The 18,322-nt window shown below is 44.4% G+C and overlaps 1 protein-coding gene across 1 annotated transcript; it reads right to left on the bottom strand.

The window, feature by feature from the left end:
• Window positions 1–15,099: 15,099 nt before the first annotated feature.
• On the bottom strand, window positions 15,100–17,605 carry LOC109784631 (4-hydroxyphenylacetaldehyde oxime monooxygenase-like). Its single transcript, XM_073511392.1, has 3 exons — window positions 17,040–17,605; window positions 16,004–16,441; window positions 15,100–15,905 (listed from the first exon to the last, which is right to left on the bottom strand). The coding sequence occupies exons 1-3, from the start codon at window positions 17,517–17,519 to the stop codon at window positions 15,297–15,299; spliced, it is 1,527 nt and encodes a 508-aa protein (XP_073367493.1). The 5' UTR covers window positions 17,520–17,605; the 3' UTR covers window positions 15,100–15,296.
• Window positions 17,606–18,322: the final 717 nt, after the last annotated feature.

The raw sequence follows: 18,322 nt of genomic DNA, 5'->3' as shown, positions 1-18,322 counted from the left end.
CAGATTGTCATATTTCTTCATTTTTTTAAATTCTTTCACATCTTGTTCCTGTATTTAAACTTTGTTCCGAATTTCCATAAAAGTTCAGTATTTCAAATTTTGTTCACTTCTTTACAAAAAATATTCAAAAACTCGAAAAATATTAAAATTTCGAAAAAGTTAGTATTCTCGAATATGTTCACTTATTTTCAAAAAATGTTCGAAAATTCAAGGAAATTTAAAATATAAGAAAAATTGAAGTTTTGTCCACAAATTCATAGAATGTTCGTGAATTAGAGAGAATGTTCCTGTTATTTAGTTCTCAAGTTCGAAAATGATCAATTTTTTTAAAAAATCACAGATTTAATTTGTTTGGGAATTTCATAAAATATTAGCTAGTTTCAGAAAATGTTCCTGTTTTTAAATTTGTTTGCAAATTCAAAAAAAAATTATGTTTTTAAATTTTGCCTGACTGCAGCGAGGGAGGGGCGGTGACAGTGGCGCGCCTTCGGCTCGCTTCAGTGCTTGTAGTCGTCGCTAAATGGTCTACGGACCTGGATGTAATTTTTATTATTTTTTGTGTCTATTGTATTGCCATGATTGAAGATGAATAGATTGGAAGTTTTCTCGCAAAACAAAAAAGAGATGGTCGAGCGCTCTAATCCTATTTTATTTTGTGAGATTCATTTTATTTTCCTAAGCTTCCATCTCAGCATCTTGCGTTGAAGATTTTTGGAGATGTGCCCTAGAGTTGCGCTCTCTCTTGGATGGAGGTAGAAGAAGTACATAACAGTTGGTTATGGCGCCGAACACCCCGGGCACCGAACGACCTGTTTCTAGAATACACCATGGCGGCGTTGTTTATTTCTAACAATCTCCACCTAAACAACGACCTAGCCGCGCGGCCTGCCCTACACGAGAGCCGGCTTGACGACGTCGCCGGCGTCGGCGAGCAGCGCATCCTCCTTTCGTGGCTTCCTGCACTCCCTCAAGAAGTGGTCACGGACCCCACAATTGTAGCATTTCCCTTTCTTCCCCGGAGACTTAAGCTTCGCACGAGCGCCATTGTATCGACGTCGCAGAATTGTTCAATCCTGGCCACCACAGAGTACAGCCAATCGGGCAGGGTGCCGAGGAGCTTCTTCACCATGGCGGCGTCATCGAGCGTCGAACCAATACTCTATGAGAGATGAGGAGAGATAAGAGAATCGGGTTGTAGTTTTACAGCCGGCTGTAGCACGGTGTGAGGTGGGTCATATGACTACTATACATGCTAGCTTTTACTCATGAATAATGTTCATAAATTCAGAGTGCGAAGGTGTGGGCGCCTTCTTTTATGATTTTAACATTGCAATTGGTCATCAAATTTTGAATAATGTTCAGAAATTCGCAAAAAATGTTTGGAATTCAAATTATCTTCGCATTTCAAAAAAATGTTCGTGAATAAAAATATTATTACAAAATTTACAAACAACTCATTAATTTGAGAAAAGTTCCCGGAGTTGACAATGATTTCGGATTTCAAAAAATGTTCCAAATTTTTCTAAATATTCACGATTTTAGAAGAAAATATAATTTCAGATAAACGATCATGAATTTTAAAAATACTCCTGGGTATAAAAATAGTAATCTAAATTTGAAATATCAAAGGATTCGAACATATTCTGGATTTAAAATATAACTGTGAATTTTAAATTGTTCCGCGATTGCCAAAAATGTCTAAATTTTAAAAAATGTTCATAGATTTTCAAAGTTGTAGTATTTCTACAAATATACATGAATTAGAAAACATATTGCTGAATATCAAGAAATTTACATGAATTACAAATAAATCCCGAATTTTAAAAAATAAAAAGTAAAAAATGGCAGTGGGAAAAGCAAAATGAAAAAATCAGGGAAATTCGGGGTGGGGTCACTTGTTGGGTGTGTGTGTGTGGGGGGGGGGGGGGGGGGGTGGTGTTCTTTGTGCTCTAGCTGGGTCGGCCAAACTTTACGTAACGGCTGGACCATTGGACGATATCCATCGACCTAAGCGGGGAATAGGGATTGTCCGGCCCATCCGTAGATAACTTACAGCTTTCACGTACCAGTTTTGGGAACCTTCTGGAGAATTTCCAGCGGTTTTTATTGGTTTTGGGAACCTTTTTTTTTTATTTTTCCTGCTTTTCTTCTTTTTATGTCATTTTTCTTTCTTACTTTTCTTTTTAATTTCATTCAATTTTTTTCTTTTTTATACCAAATTGTCATATTTTGTAAATGTTTTGAATTATTTTCACATCTTGTTCCGAATTTCCATAAAACTTCAGTATTTCAAAATTTGTTCACTTCTTTACAAAAACAATTAAAATTTTAAAAATATTAAAATTTCAAAAAAGTTTAGTATTCTCGAATTTGTTCACTTATTTTCAAAAAATGTTCGAAAATTCAAAGAAATTTAAAATATAAAAAAGTCAATTTTTGAAGTTATGTTCACAAATTCATAGAATGTTCATGAATTACAGAGAATGTTCCTGTTATTTAGTTCTCAAGTTCGAAAATGTTGAAATTTTCAAAAAAAATCGCAGATTCAATTTGTTTGGTAATTTCATAAAATATTAGCTTGTTCAGAAAATGTTCCTGTTTTAAATTTGTTCGCAAATTCAAAAAAATTTATGTTTTGAAATTTTGTTCGCTCATTTAGAAAATGTTCGTATTTTTCAAAAGAAATCATGTTTTCAAAATTTGTTCCCTAATTCAAAGTTTTTCCTGTTTTCTGAATTTTTTCACAAATTAGAAAAAGTTTTCCCTTTTTTGTTCCAGTTTTTCGTAAATTTTTTGCATTTTCAAAAATTTATTAGTAGTTTAGAAAAATATATTGGTTTTCAATTTTGATCCATTTTCAAAAAATGTTTGAGATTTCCAAAAAATGTTCTAGACTTACAAATTTTGTTCGACTTTCAACAAACGTTGACTTTTGTGAAATAGACAAATTCTTTTCAAAATTTCAAAAAAGATTAAATCTTTCGCTCCATACAGTTTACATAAACTGAACTGCCAGATTTAGACAACAAAATTTATGTGTATGGTGGGTAGGGACATGGTTCACTCACGTTAGATCGTGTGTTCTATCCTACTCATGCACACTTTTTTGGGAGTTGTTCTTTAAGTTTTGCTGCTGTAGTTTCTTTAATAATCGCGTTGTTCTTTATATGTATGCGAAAGTGACTGTGTTGCACTAAGCCCACCATCCAGGTTCCTGTGCGAAACCCCAGGATCCTGACGCAGAACGCGTCAGATAGGACCTCCCTTCATCGTTCAAGTGTTGTTTGCTTGCCAACTTAGCATGTGTTGTGGGATTGCCAGCTTGGGCCTTGCACGCTAGCTATTTCTTTGTCAAGGTAGGGCTTGCCCTTAGGAGTGTTGGCATGGGCCGAGGCTCAGTAACGTAGGTGACGAGCGGGAATTGGTCATTGCATCCGCTTTTTTATCAGTTTGGTTTTACGCCGGTCGTTTGTTCAGATTTTTGTGTCGCTGGTTTCTCTTTGTGGGGAATGATGTATTTGGTGTTTGATTTTTCACTTCTGTCTTTGTGTTTGGTTATTCCTTTTTTAGGGTTTATTTATTCTTCCAGTCTGTTTAATTTTTAGTTTGTCCTGTTTATTCTATTCTGCCTTTTTCTTTTTCAACGTTTCAACCTTTTAGTTTTCCATTTTCCTTCACAGGACCCGTGGAGGCGCGTGCAACCAACTGATCAGGTCAGTCACGCAGCGCGGATGGAGCAGATCGCGGCGAGCGGGTGATCAATCTGATCACACATGAGGTCAGGGGCGCCGCTCAGTGATGATGACGGCGTCATAGGCGGTGAAGCGGGGTGGTCGACCAGACCAAGGTGGCGACGGCTGGCGGGGCGTGCGAACGAGCGCGTCCAGCGCTCGGCGCCCGAGCGGCCAATGCAGCATCGCCGCTCGACACGGCCATACGGCGGCGACGGAGATGGTAGGTGATGCAGGAGTGTCCTGCTCGGAGCAGGGCGGCGATGGCCGACACAGAGCGATGGGTGGGCAGACGTCACCCGAGGACGCTAGATACGGGTGATGGGGCCCCCGGTGGTGGTTACACTAGTAGAAAAAGAGGCTTCCATACGCCCCCATTAGTCCCTAAAATAATCGAACCGCGACAAAAGGGGTCTTTAGTCGCGGTTCGGGAGGAGACCCGCGACCAACTATCTGGGCCCAGCGCGCTCGGTCGACAGCTGGCGGACGGGAGGGGCTTTAGTCCCGGTTGGCCTGGCTAACCGGGACTAAAGGTCCTCAGGCTGGCCCGAAGGCCTTTAGTCGCGGTTGGCCAGGCCAACCGGGACTAAAGGCCCATCCCTATATATAGGACTCAGCTCACTTCACTTAGCCACAATTCAGAAGGGGGGTGGTGGGTTTGCTTTTGGTTCCTCCTATGCACACAAGGTGTTCGATGAAATGCCTGAGAGCATGAAACAAACATGATATGAAGTGTCCGAGCCACACTTGAGCTTTCTCATTTATTTTTCCTCCGCGATCGCGGTTAGCAACTTGAACCTTTCATGTGTCATTGATAAAATATGCATGTGTGTAGTTCATTGTTTAATTTGTATTATTTCTAGCTAGTTAGTTTAACAAATGCATGATGGTTAATTATATACTTTATATAATAATAATGCAGATGAATCGGCAATGGATGTACGGTCCCCGACTCTCCGGCGAGTTCACTACGGGTTTGAAAGATTTCCTCGTAGTGGCAAATGCGAACAAGCAGCGAGGTTTTATTATCTGTCCATGTGCTGTCTGTAAGAATCAGAAGGGTTACTCCTCCTCAAGAGACGTTCACATGCACCTGCTTCGGCACGGTTTCATGCGAAGCTATAATTGTTGGACCAAGCATGGAGAAAGAGGGGTTAGAATGGAAGAAGATGAAGAAGGGGATGATATCGATGACAACTATCATGATCATTTCGGTGATACTTTCATGGAGGATGATGCTGAAGGTGGGGAAGGGTTAGGTGAAGGTGAAGAAGAGGCACATGATGAGCCCGCTGATGATCTTGGTCGGACCATTGCTGATGCACGGAGACGCTGCGAAACTGACAAGGAGAGGGAGAATTTGGATCGCATGTTAGAGGATCACAAAAAGTCGTTGTATCCAGGATGCGATAATAGTCTGAAAAAGCTGGGCTGCACACTGGATTTGCTAAAATGGAAGGCACAGGAAGGTGTAGCTGACTCATCATTTGAAAATTTGCTGAAAATGTTGAAGAATATGTTTCCGAAGAATAACGAGTTGCCCGCCAGTACGTACGAAGCAAAGAAGGTTGTCTGCCCTCTAGGTTTAGAGGTTCTGAAGATACATGCATGCATTAACGACTGCATCCTCTACCGCGGTGAATACGAGAATTTGAATGAATGCCCTGTATGCACTGCATTGCGTTATAAGATCAGAGGCGATGACCCTGGTGACGATGTTGAGGGCGAGAAACCCAGGAAGAGGGTTCCCGCCAAGGTGATGTGGTATGCTCCTACAATACCACGGTTGAAACGTCTGTTCAGGAACAAAAAGCATGCCAAGTCGTTGCGATGGCACAAAGAGGACCGTAAGTCCGACGGGGAGTTGAGACACACCGCTGATGGAACGCAATGGAGAAAGATCGACAGAGTGTTCAAAGATTTTGCAGCTGACGCAAGGAACATAAGATTTGGTCTAAGTACTGATGGCATGAATCCTTTTGGCGAGCAGAGCTCCAGCCATAGCACCTGGCCCGTGACTCTATGCATCTACAACCTTCCTCCTTGGTTGTGCATGAAGCGGAAGTTCATTATGATGCCAATGCTCATCCAAGGTCCAAAGCAACCCGGGAACGACATCGATGTGTACCTAAGGCCATTAGTTGATGAACTTTTACAATTGTGGGGCAGACCTGGTGTACGTGTCTGGGATGAGCACAAAGAAGAGGAATTTGACCTACGAGCGTTGCTTTTTGTAACCATCAACGATTGGCCTGCTCTCAGTAACCTTTCGGGACAGACAAATAAGGGATACAATGCATGCACGCACTGCTTAGATGAGACTGAAAGTGTACGTTTGGGTAATTGTAAGAAGAACGTGTACCTGGGTCATCGTCGATTTCTTCCCCGAAATCATAACGTAAGAAAGAAAGGCAAGCATTTCAACGGCAAGGCAGATCACCGGCCGAAGCCTGCGGAACGTACTGGTGCTGAGATATTTGATATGGTCAAGGATTTGAAAGTCATCTTTGGAAAGGGTCTTGGCGGACAATCAGTTCCGCGGGGAGTTGACGGGCACGCACCCATGTGGAAGAAGAAATCTATATTTTGGGAGCTAGAATATTGGAAAGTCCTAGATGTCCGCTCTGCAATCGACGTGATGCATGTTACGAAGAATATTTGCGTGAACCTGCTAAGCTTCTTGGGCGTGTATGGGAAGACAAATGATACAAAGGAAGCACGGCAGGACCAACAACTTTTGAAAGACCCAGATGACCGGCATCCGGAATGGTTTCAAGGTCGTGCCAGCTACGCTCTTACCAAAGAAGAGAAGGTCATTTTTTTTGAATGCCTGAGCAGTATGAAGGTCCCGTCTGGCTTCTCGTCGAATATAAAGGGAATAATAAACATGGCGGACAAAAAGTTCCTAAACCTGAAGTCTCACGACTGCCACGTGATTATGACGCAATTGCTTCCGATTGCTTTGAGGGGGCTCCTACCGGAAAATGTTCGAGTAGCCATTGTGAAGCTATGTGCATTCCTTAATGCAATCTCTCAGAAGGTAATCAATCCAGAAGATCTACCACGGTTACAGAACGATGTGGTCCAATGCCTTGTCAGTTTCGAGTTGGTGTTCCCACCATCCTTCTTTGATATTATGACGCACCTCCTGCTCCACCTAGTCGAAGAGATTTCCATTCTCGGTCCTGTATTTCTACACAATATGTTCCCCTTTGAGAGGTTCATGGGAGTATTAAAGAAATATGTTCGTAACCGTGCTAGGCCAGAAGGAAGCATCGTCAAGGGCTATGGAAATGAGGAGGTAATTGAGTTCTGTATTGACTATGTTCCTGACCTTAAGCCGATTGGTATTCCTCAATCGCGGCACGAGGGGAGACTACGTGGAAAAGGCACGATCGGAAGGAAATCAACGATATGTATGGACGGTCATTCTATGACTGAAGCACACCACACAGTTCTGCAAAATTCCAGCTTGGTGGCTCCGTACTTCGAGCAACACAAGAATATTTTACGCTCGGACAACCCGGGGAAGCCTGAATCCTGGATTAGAAAGGCCCACATGGAGACTTTCGGCAGTTGGTTGCGAAAACATTTAATGAATGACAATGATGTTGGAGATCAGCTGTACATGTTGGCCAAGACACCATCTTCGACTATAACGACTTTCCAAGGGTACGAGATAAATGGGAATACATTTTACATCATCGCCCAAGATAAAAAGAGCACCAACCAAAACAGTGGTGTCCGCTTTGATGCAGCAACCGAGAATGGGCAAAAGGTCACATATTATGGTTACATAGAGGAGATATGGGAACTTGACTATGGACCCTCCTTTAAGGTCCCTTTGTTCCGGTGCAAATGGTTCAAGCTAACAGGAGGTGGGGTAAAGGTGGACGAGCAATACGGAATGACAATGGTGGATTTCAACAATCTTGGTTACCTTGACGAACCATTCGTCCTTGCCAAAGATGTCGCTCAGGTTTTTTATTTGAAGGACATGAGTAGCAAACCGAGGAAACGGAAAGATAAGAAAACGATCAGTACATCATGCGATGATCCAAAGCGCCACATTGTTCTTTCAGGTAAAAGAAACATCGTGGGAGTGGAGGACAAGACAGACATGTCAGAAGATTATAATATGTTTGGTGAAATTCCGCCCTTCAAAGTGAACACTGACCCAAGCATTAAGTTAAATGATGAGGATGCTCCATGGATACGGCACAATCGTAAGCAAGCAGGGACACAAGGGAAGAATTGATGTGTAATAATTTATTGTACCAAACTTTGTTGAATGGATCATGTGAATTAAAACGTACGATGGCGAATCCGGATGATTTGTATTTGGTCGATGAACTGAATGATGTATCAAACCTTTTGTCAAACCTTCAAGGGATCGATGAACTGAATTTTTTGATATATTATTTGTATTTTTAAGATTTTAAAATGAATTAGTTTTATTTTTCTGAATTTTTTGATATATTATTTGTATTTTTAAGATTTTAAAATGAATTAGTTTTATTTTATTGAATTTTTTGATATATTATTTCTATTTTTAAGATTTTAAAATGAATTAGTTTTATTTTTCTGAATTTTTTGGTATATTATTTGTATTTTTAAGATTTTAAAATCAATTAGTTTTATTTTTCTGAATTTTTTGATATATTATTTGTATTTTTAAGATTTTAAAATGAATTAGTTTTATTTTACTGAATTTTTTGATATATTATTTGTATTTTTACGATTTTAAAATGAATTAGTTTTATTTTATTGAATTTTTTGATATATTATTTGTATTTTTAAGATTTTAAAATGAATTAGTTTTATTTTTCTGAATTTTTTGATATATTATTTGTATTTTTAAGATTTTAAAATGAATTAGTTTTATTTTATATGAAAAAGGACCTTTAGTCGCGGTTCGTGACACGAACCGCGACTAAAGGCTCTTTCCACGCGGGAACGAAAGCGGCGCGAAAGAACCTTTAGTCCCGGTTGGGGACACCAACCGCGACTAAAGGTACCTTTAGTCGCGGTTGGTGTCCCCAACCGGGACTAATGCTCTGTCTATATATACAGCACATAGTAAATTTTCCCCCACCTCCCATTCTCCTCTCGACGCCGACGCCCTGCCCCGACGCCGATCGACGCCGATCGACGCCGACGCCGCCAGGCTACTGCCCCGACGCCGATCGACGCCGACGCCCTGCCCCTAGTGAGCTCCGACGCCCTGCACTGCCGCCGCCGCCCCTGCCATGCCCTGCGCGCCGCCGCCACCGCTGCCCCTGCCCCTGCGCGCCGCCGCCGCCGCCGCCCTTGCCCTGCACTGCCGCCGCCGCCCCTGCCCTGCCCTGCGCGCCGCCGCCACCGCTGCCCCTGCCCCTGCGCGCTGCCGCCGCCGCCACCGCTGCCCCTGCCCCTGCCGCCGCCGCCGCCGCCGCCGCCTGCCTGCCGTCCTCCGCCTCCCGCCGACGCCTGCCGTCCTCCGCCGCCTGCCGTCCTCCTCAAACAAAGAAAAGGAAGAAGAAAAGGAAGAAGAAAAGGAAAAAGAAAAGGAAGAAGAAAAGGAAAAACAAAATAAGAAAAGGAAAAAGAAAAGGAAGAAGAAAAGGAAAAATAAAATAAGAAAGGAAAAAGAAAAGGAAGAAGAAATAATCTTATTTTTTAATTCCTCCTCCTCTATGTCCCCTTAATCTTATTTTTTAATTCCTTTATACTTAATTAATTTTTACTACATGCAGGAGTGACATATGGCGGACGACAGAGCCGAGCCGCTTAGGGATCCGGAGGCTGAACGTTATTTAATGGGCATCATAAACAACGAGATTCCTTATGTGCCGGGCTCAGAATATGAGCAAGAAGAGGATGTAGTCTCTTCTTTTCTGAACCTTGACGGTGGAACAGACATTGTCGATGATCAAAAAGGTGAAGGAACGGACATTGTCGACGGAGGTCAACCGTCAACAAACGACGATCTCGAATTGCAAGTAGCAACCACCTCCGGCGAGGTATATATATACATTGAGCCTCTCGTGATACAAACTTACTGAAATGTGAATACATATGTATTAACGCGCGCGACTCTCTTTCTTTTTTTAGCCCTCGGCCGGATCGAGTACGACAAAGCGTGGCAAATCCAAGGCGATCAAAACAGGAGAAACATATGCCATTGATTTTGTCAGTGAAACCGGCAAGCCCCTACAGCACACCTCAAAGTTTATCAACCAATGCGGAGTCGTTGTTAGAGACAACGTCCCGATCACCGTCCAGGAATGGAAGGAGCCAAAGAAGGCACGTCTTGGTTTCAGTTTTGTCGACAAGAGAACGAAAAAGGATTGCTGGAGAAAGCTTATGGAACATTTCATTCTACCTCCGGAATACAACAAAGTCGATGAATTCGGTAACGAGGTTCCGGGTGGACGTGAGAGGAGGAGGCTAGTTAAAGAGTTCGCTCTTCAGAAGATGGGCGAAGCATTCTGGAACTTCAAGAAAAATTTAACCCGTGACTATGTCAACAAGGGCAAGACTCCGGATTTCAATGGACAACATGAGAAACTGAAAGATGATTGGCCAGAATTTGTGAGGCAAAAGAAATCGGAGCATTTCAAGGAAATATCGAAAAAAATAAGGATAATGCGAGTAAGAAAAAGTTCCATCATATTATGGGGCCAGGAGGATACCGCCTTTCGGAGCCTAAGTGGCAGAAGATGGAGGAGGACCTGAGGGTGCGAGGAATCCCTCTAGGTACAGAGGGATGGGACCCAAGGGCCAAAAGCTGGTGGTACGGGCATGGGGGATCGCTAGACCCGGAGACAGGGGTGTGTGTTCACCGGAAGAAATAGTTTGCTCCCACCGAAGCCCTTATTGACGCAATGACCCAAGCTCAAGAGGGCTTGATCAAGTTCAACAGAGAGAAAGACGCACTGACAACAGCCCTCGGGAATGATGAACACGGAGGACGTGTACGAGGCAAAGGCAGAATTCCGTGGAAAGTAGGGTTTCCCAGGACAATGACCCGTACTGTTACAGAAGCCGTAAGAGAAAGACGGACCGGGATGCAGATCTTTTGGCGAAGTTTGCATCGGAACTCCATGAGTTGAAGCAGACCGTGCATGAACTAGTAAAAGAAAAATCGGCTGCAGGGCCGCATGAAGATCATGAAGCGGATCGCGGAAGCCAGCAGCGGAGAAGCAGCGTGGCTTCCACGGATGCCCCGCCTGGTGCTAATGCACCGATGATCGAGATTCGTGCACCGGAGCCTCACTACCCCGTGGATGATGTAAAGGAGATGAAAGAATGTGATCTGCATTATCCCGTGGGGAACGTTTCCACGAAGGTAGCTACCGGCAGTGCTTTACCCTGTACACCTGTAGCACTCCACCACAACAACCCCATTGCATATGGCTATGCTCGTGTCACGGTGGAAGACATAGTCCAAGAGTTTGAGGACCTGGAGATTGACAAAGCTACACCCGAAGGGGAGAGAAGACTTGGAGATGTCAAGCGCCAGATCATTCTATGGAAAAAGAAGTACATAGTGTTTCCACGCGAGGCGCCAAGGCTAACAAGTCCACCCCCCTCTGATGGTGGTGGTGGTGGTGGTGGTGGCGGTGGTGGTGGTCGTGGTGGTTCACCTACACCTCCTTCACGCCATTCGACGCCGTCCCCCGATCCACAACCTCCGGCGGGTAAGCAGCCGCCGCCCCCCAATCCTCCTCCGGCGGGTATGACGCCCCCCAATCCTCCTCCGGCGGGTACGACGCCCCCCAATCCACCTCCGGCGAAGAAGCAGAAGCAGGCGGACAGCAAGGAAACCCGCTCCTGGACTATTAACCCGGACCCTTATGTACCTAAGACCACAAGGGTACCGGAGCCATCACTGAAGCCTCTCCTCCCAAGGCCTTGGGAACTTAGTGAAGCTGAAACCAAATTGGCCGCGTCTGCTCATTATGAGAAATGGAAGGCGGATACGAAGGCGATAAAAGAGCCTGAGCCCAAGCAAGTATTCACTGAGAAGCAAAAGAAGTGGGCTAAGGATTTTTTGACGACACCGTCCCAAGCCGAGCTGAATATGCCTGACGACTATGGACATGAACTTCGTAGGCAAGCAAAAATATTGAAGGAGGAGAAAGAATAAAGTAAAAAAAGCGGGAAACAAGTTGACCAGCTCGGGATGCAGAATAAACAATCGATCCCCCCGCTCATAGTGAAAGCCGGTCCGGAAGAGGACCCCGAGATCATAGCAGCTGCGGCAGCACTTGGATTGACTGTAGCGAGTGCCATGAAACAAGCGTCCGAGATGGGTTTGACTCTTCGTGCCTTCTTAGGCCTTGAGGATGCGCCAGTATGTGAGATAGCATTACAATATGTGCGGAATGGGCCTCTCGTCGAGCCTGCGCGGGAAAAGAGTCTACCACGACAAATGCGAAATCTGCTACGTTGGTACAAGCAATTCATAACATGGGCCGACAAAGAATATGTTTATGCGGATGTTACAGAGGAGCATCACACCAAACGGTACTCTGTACAAGTTCATATGAGTGAATTGTTCCAGCTGTTCAATCTGCGCGAGCTCGACAAATCTATGCTGAGTTGCTACGTTCTGTAAGTGATTTATTTCTACCTCATCTCGTTCTTCAATGCCTGCACTATATATATATATATATTGTCCTAACTATATTGTTGCGTACGCTATTATGCAGATTGAAGATTTGGGAATGCAAAATAAGAAACATCCATGATGTTGGGTTCATTGAACTACATATCGTTAATGGACATGTGTTACAAAATCACCCCGAAGACGTGGAGAAAGACTTGTACAAGTTTCTTAGAAAGCATCAACTCAAAAGTCATATTCTATTTCCTTACCATTTTGGGTGAGTGTTTCTCTCTTGTGCCCATTCTCTTTTGTTTACTCCATGCATGGTATGTCTAATCGATGAGTTATGCATGACTGTGCATGTAACGTGTCCGCAGGTTCCACTGGATTCTGCTAAATATTGAACTTCACACCTCCAGAGTTCTAATCATGGACTCTATGGATTCGGATCCAAAGCGTTGGGCCGACATGAGAAAAATGCTGCAAAAGTAATTATTTTCAATCATTTGAGCTCTATATCGATCGGTCTCTTTCGTTCATTTCCTAATATCAAGTAACTAATAACTCCCTTGTTCATTTAATTTCCTTTGCCCTGTAGGGTTTGGAGACGGTTCTCAGAAGAAATTGTCGGTGAATTCAAACATGAGCTAGATTTTAGAAGGTTAGTTAATGTGGATGAGCAGCCACCGGGGACCAATCTATGTGGATACTATGTTTGTGAGAACATCCGGAGACACACCTCTGAGCGGAAGGCATCGGATAGCGTGCGGAAGGCGACGGATAACTTGCGGAGGAGGCTTAGTCCAGAAGCTCGCTTCCGACCAATTCAAGATGAATTAGCAGGATTTTTCATGAGGGAAGTCATCAATCCTAAAGGAGAACACTATACCGAGGACGAAGAAATTTATATGCATACCCGAGATTGAAACTTGTTCGAAGTTGTATATGGTCATCCATCCTAATTGTGTATGGAAACTTGTTCGAAGTTGTATATGGTCACCCGAGATTGAATATATATTATATATTCCTCTTGAATTCTTCTTGTTTGAAATTTCATATGTATGTATATAGTAGCGTAGAATATGTGTACTGAAATTTCATCAAAATTAAAATAAAACACAAAATAAAATATAAAAGAAATAAAACACTACAAATTAAAAAGAAACCAGGTTTAGGGGGGCTAAAACCCTAAACCTGCGGAGGAGGCCTTTAGTCCCGGTTAGCCACGAGAACCGGGACTAAAGGTCCTCCGCCCCGACGGACTCCTGGCGCCCACGTGGACGGGCCTTTAGTCGCGGTTCGTAAGAGGCGCGACTAAGGGGGGGGGGGGGCTTTAGTCGCGCATATTTAGTACCGGTTGCACAGCCGGGATTAATGGCCTTTGCGAACCGGGACTAAAGGCCTATTCTCTACCAGTGTTACGGACACCGACCGCCCCGGATACAGTGCGGAGCGGAACCGGCGGCAGCTAGGGTTTTGATTTGTTAGGCTGATAATATGTTAGAAGGGATAGAGGAAGAGATTTCACGTAATGCGTTGAATGTTGTATTGCGCCTCATGGGCGAGTATATATAAGAGTACAGACTTATGGCAAGAAGCCTCTCCGAGAGATAAGGTAGAAGAAAGATTACAAATCCTAAATTACCAACACGTGTAAGCGGCAAGTCTTTAGGGCGAGGAGAGGTGAATGGAGCTGGAAACATCCTCATACCCTAAATGCTAAGGTCGGTCTCCCACAAAGACACTCAATTAAACAAAAGAAGACAGCACTAACAGTTTGCTATTGTTTACTTAGAAAATGACAGTACATAAATTCTCTGGTCGAACACTCGTGATCTGCATCACTTTGTTAACTCTTCGATGAGCTGGACTCGTGATCTTCACTTCTACAATAAAAAGTTGTATCCATTAGCAACACCTTACTTTTTTCCTGTGTGGGAAAAACTACAAATTCGTACAACACTGTGGAGTTGTGGAACCCAGCCTGCAAAATTGTACCGCGTCGATTAATTCATAATGTCTGCTACACCATCTGTCGCGTTAGACAAGGAGCATCCACCATCCTTTGGTACGAAGTCGTCGCGCCAGGCCTTGGTCGACGTGGTCGTCACCGAAAGTGCATCTCCGTGTCAGCTTGAATCATTGTTCCGTGGGCCGTTCATTGACTGACATCGATGAGTCTTTGTACACCGTGTTGCACTGCACCGTCTAGAGCGTGAACATCATGATTTGTCCTTCGAACACTTTCTGGATGAGAACAAAATAGCTCAATGTCTTGCTGCATTGGATGCTCACAGAGTTTGACCACTGGTCTTTGAACTTCGACCTTTAGCTCAAACTAGCTAACTGCACGTCGTCCTGTCCAACGCTCGATGGTAATTTCCTTAATTAATGTGATCCTCCTATCAAAAAAATGATACCCTTCATAAGTAACGTGATCCTCCCGTCTAAATAATGATACTTTCCGTAACTAACGTTATCCATCTATCCAAAAAGATGATATTCTCTCATCCAAGAATGATACTCTATAAGTAACGTGAAAACAAATAAACGTACGGAACCAAATCAAATCACGACGTACCATCACAACCGCATACTCCGTTTTAATAATGGGGACTAGTCAGATACGTACTATAGCCCCAATTACCCGCACCGGTAATCCAGGGATGAGCCCAACCTCATCTACTTTCAATGAACGGTAAATTCCAAAATAATAGTAAACAAACTATTAAAAGAACTGAAATCTTTAGGCATCCAAGATGGTCAAGTGCACTAGGATCATGCAAAATTTCGAAGTCAAATGACATCGGAGGAGCTTGTGAAGAAAAACCCGGTATTGCAAGGTAATAGACTGGTAGTACGTACAAAGTGGATAAGAGTGACAAGATTACATGCATGTTTACTCCATACATGGGAGCAAATTAATTTTGACCGGATCTCTCTCAGGTGTGTCATGCCATGCCTCGTTGTGCTCAGATGTGCTGGTATGGGGTGGGCACCAGCAAGAGCGGTGTCTTTAGGAGGGGGATAAGCTTGCCTTCCTCCTGCATGCTAGCCATGATCCCCTCAGGGAGCGCCCAATCGAAGCGGTATAGTAGGTTGGCCAGCGTGAACTCCACGGTGGCCGTGCTCATAGCCAGTGCAGGGCATATCCGCCGCCCGGCGCCGAATGGAGTTAGCTCGAAATGCCCTCCCTTGAAGTCTATCTCGCTCCTCTCAAACCTCTCTGGTTTGAAATCCTCCGGGTCGTCTGGCCAGCTTGCCGGGTCCCTACAAATGGCCCACACATTCACATAGATCCGCGTCTTGGCCAATACGTCATGGCCCCCAATTTGGATGTCCCGCATGGCCTCCCTCGGCAGTAGCATCGTCGCTGGTGGGTGCAGCCTTAGGGTCTCCTTCACCACCATCTTGAGGTATACTAGCTTGGCCAGATCGTCTGGTCGCACCCTCTCGTTGCCACCCACCACAGCCCTGATCTCATCTTGCACCCTCTCCAGTAGTCGTGGATTCTGGGTCAGCTCCGCCATTGCCCATAGAATCGTCGCCGTCGTCGTGTCCGAGCCACCAATGAACGTGCCCTGCATGCATGCATGTTGGTGAGTGATGTCAGTTAGTTGATCTTGTTTTTTCCTCAATCAAGACATGACATGATGTAGACGCAACTAATATGACTTACAAATATGTTGCCCTTGACATGGTCTCTTGTGATGTTGAGGGTGCCACTGTTGTCCTTCCATAGATCGATGAGACGGTCAACGAGGTCACCGTTCCGAGGTTTGACACGCTGAGGGTCAAGATGCTGCTCAATGATGACCTCGAAGAATGTATCAAGCTGCTTGAAGATCCGCTCACGACGAGAGGCGAGGCCGGTGATTTGGTCGACTAGGCGGCCAACGATGTTGGGGAAATAGTCCTCGGCGGAAAAGCTGGCCTGCACGTGTATGGCCTCCTCAAGCACGTGCTCCAAGTTCTTGTGGTGTGGGAACTTGTCGCTGTTGTACATGTCGCCAAATCCAAGCATGCCGATGATGCCATCGGCCAGGCTTAAGATGTGCTCCTTAAGCGCTACCGGCTCTCCGGCCAAGCCGCTCAAGGTGCTCATCAGTTTCTCCACCTAATCGGCCATGGGTCCAACACAGTCCATGAGGTTTTATACTATGCACAATTTGTATACGCCATCTCTTATTTTATGAGGACGTGTGCCACATTAATCCACTGAAATGTGTAAATAGCATATATCATCTCTTATTTCCTATGTGTGGGTCTTGTTCTTCTATGCAAGTAGTACCTTGTTCTTCTATGCACCAAAACAGTTTGTTTTGCTTCTGTGTGTTTTCCAATGTTTTAAATAGCGGGCTATAAAAAATAGCGGCAGGCCTTCAAATCAGCTATAGCGGAGCTATATCGGGCTAAAGCGGGCTATTTGTGAAGGCGACCATTTAGCGGCACCCTGCTGAAAAGGCTATAGCGGAGCTATAGCTGGCTATTTAAAACTATGGTGTTTTCAGACCAGTTTTGTTGGTTTTTACCGTGTTTTGGAGCACATTATAGTGTTACATTTTGTGGTTGCGTGTCGTGTTTCTGTGTGCTTAGAAATACACAATGCAAATACAGGAGAATACGTTGGAGTGGAGATAATTCTACACATAATGTCCGGCAATGGTGTATGCATTAATTCTACACATGCTGCATGCATGTATGTTTGTCCGCACCTGATGTTGGCGTGCATGCCATGCTGCCTCGACATGGCGCACGCCGAAGAGCTCGACCACGAAGAACTTGCGCATGACATGCCAGTAGGTACCGTATGGCGCGAACCCAACGTTCTTGAGGCCGTAGGACAGCCTCTTCATCCCTGGGGACACCGGCCGGGTGCAGCAGTCCTTGTCGTGCGTCTTCATCACCTCGCGCGCCGCCTCAGCCGATGACACCACCACCGTCCGCACGGTGCCGAGCTGCAGCTGCATTACCGGCCCGTGCTGCCGCGCTAGATCTCGTAGGCTCCGGTGCGGCAACTGACCTAGCTGGTGCAGGTTCCCCAGGATTGGAGCCCGGGCTGGGCCGGGCGGTAGCTTGAGCCCTTTGTTGCTCAGTCTCCTCATCAAGAGCACGAGGGAGACGAGTGCCAGGAGGAGGAGGAGCTGCCATTGTTGGGGCTGGGAGAGGAGCTCCGAGCTGAGTGAGATGGCCATTGATTTTCTTAGTTGTGTGTTTGGTGATGTGCTGCTCCTGCTGCTGCTTCTTATACATGTGTTACGAGCCTTAGAGGCGTTTTAAACTCCTTTTGCTGCCTATCTTTTGCTCCTGTGTGAGCGTCCCCTTAGAAACTTATGCTCGCTTGTGAACCTGTTCTCTTATGGTACTGTTTTCTGGGACGTTGGCTAGCTAGGTGTCATCGGGTTTTCGCCCCAAAGCAGGTGTCTCGTGGGCGAGCTCCTGTGGTGGGTTTTCCGGTGATGCTTTGGACTCACTCTCCCTTTCCCGTCTCCTTAAACTCTGGATGGTTTTGTATTTCCGTTATTCAGTTAACTAGCACAGTGGCCCGCTCGTTGCGCGGGCTAGAATTTTAAAAAGTTTAATAATACAGATATATTAGTTCTTTTGTCTAAAGAAAAATTGAAATTATACTGATGACATTTATACAAATATAAGACTTCTACGAACAAAGATTTGTCTTAAGTATTGTTGAGATTATTATTTATCCCCATATATATAAATATGTATGTTACCCATTTGTCATTTACCTTCTAATCATCCATGCCATACTTGTGCAAATTTTATTTGTATAATTTTTCCAGCATTTTCATAACTTGCGAGGGAGTCGATTATATATCGTAATTAAACATATGATTTCATGGATATTCACATTGTGCCATATAAAATAGTTCATTCTATGACCACTACAAATCAATTTCTAAATAAATATCACATTTGTGGGTAATGTCTCTAAAAGTTTCTAAATCATGGCTGAATTACTATTATGCCATTTTAATAG

This window comes from Aegilops tauschii, chromosome 3, assembly GCF_002575655.3.
Source record: "Aegilops tauschii subsp. strangulata cultivar AL8/78 chromosome 3, Aet v6.0, whole genome shotgun sequence".
Classification (NCBI taxonomy): Eukaryota; Viridiplantae; Streptophyta; class Magnoliopsida; order Poales; family Poaceae; genus Aegilops; species Aegilops tauschii.
This window is presented reverse-complemented; position numbering and strand designations above follow the sequence as displayed.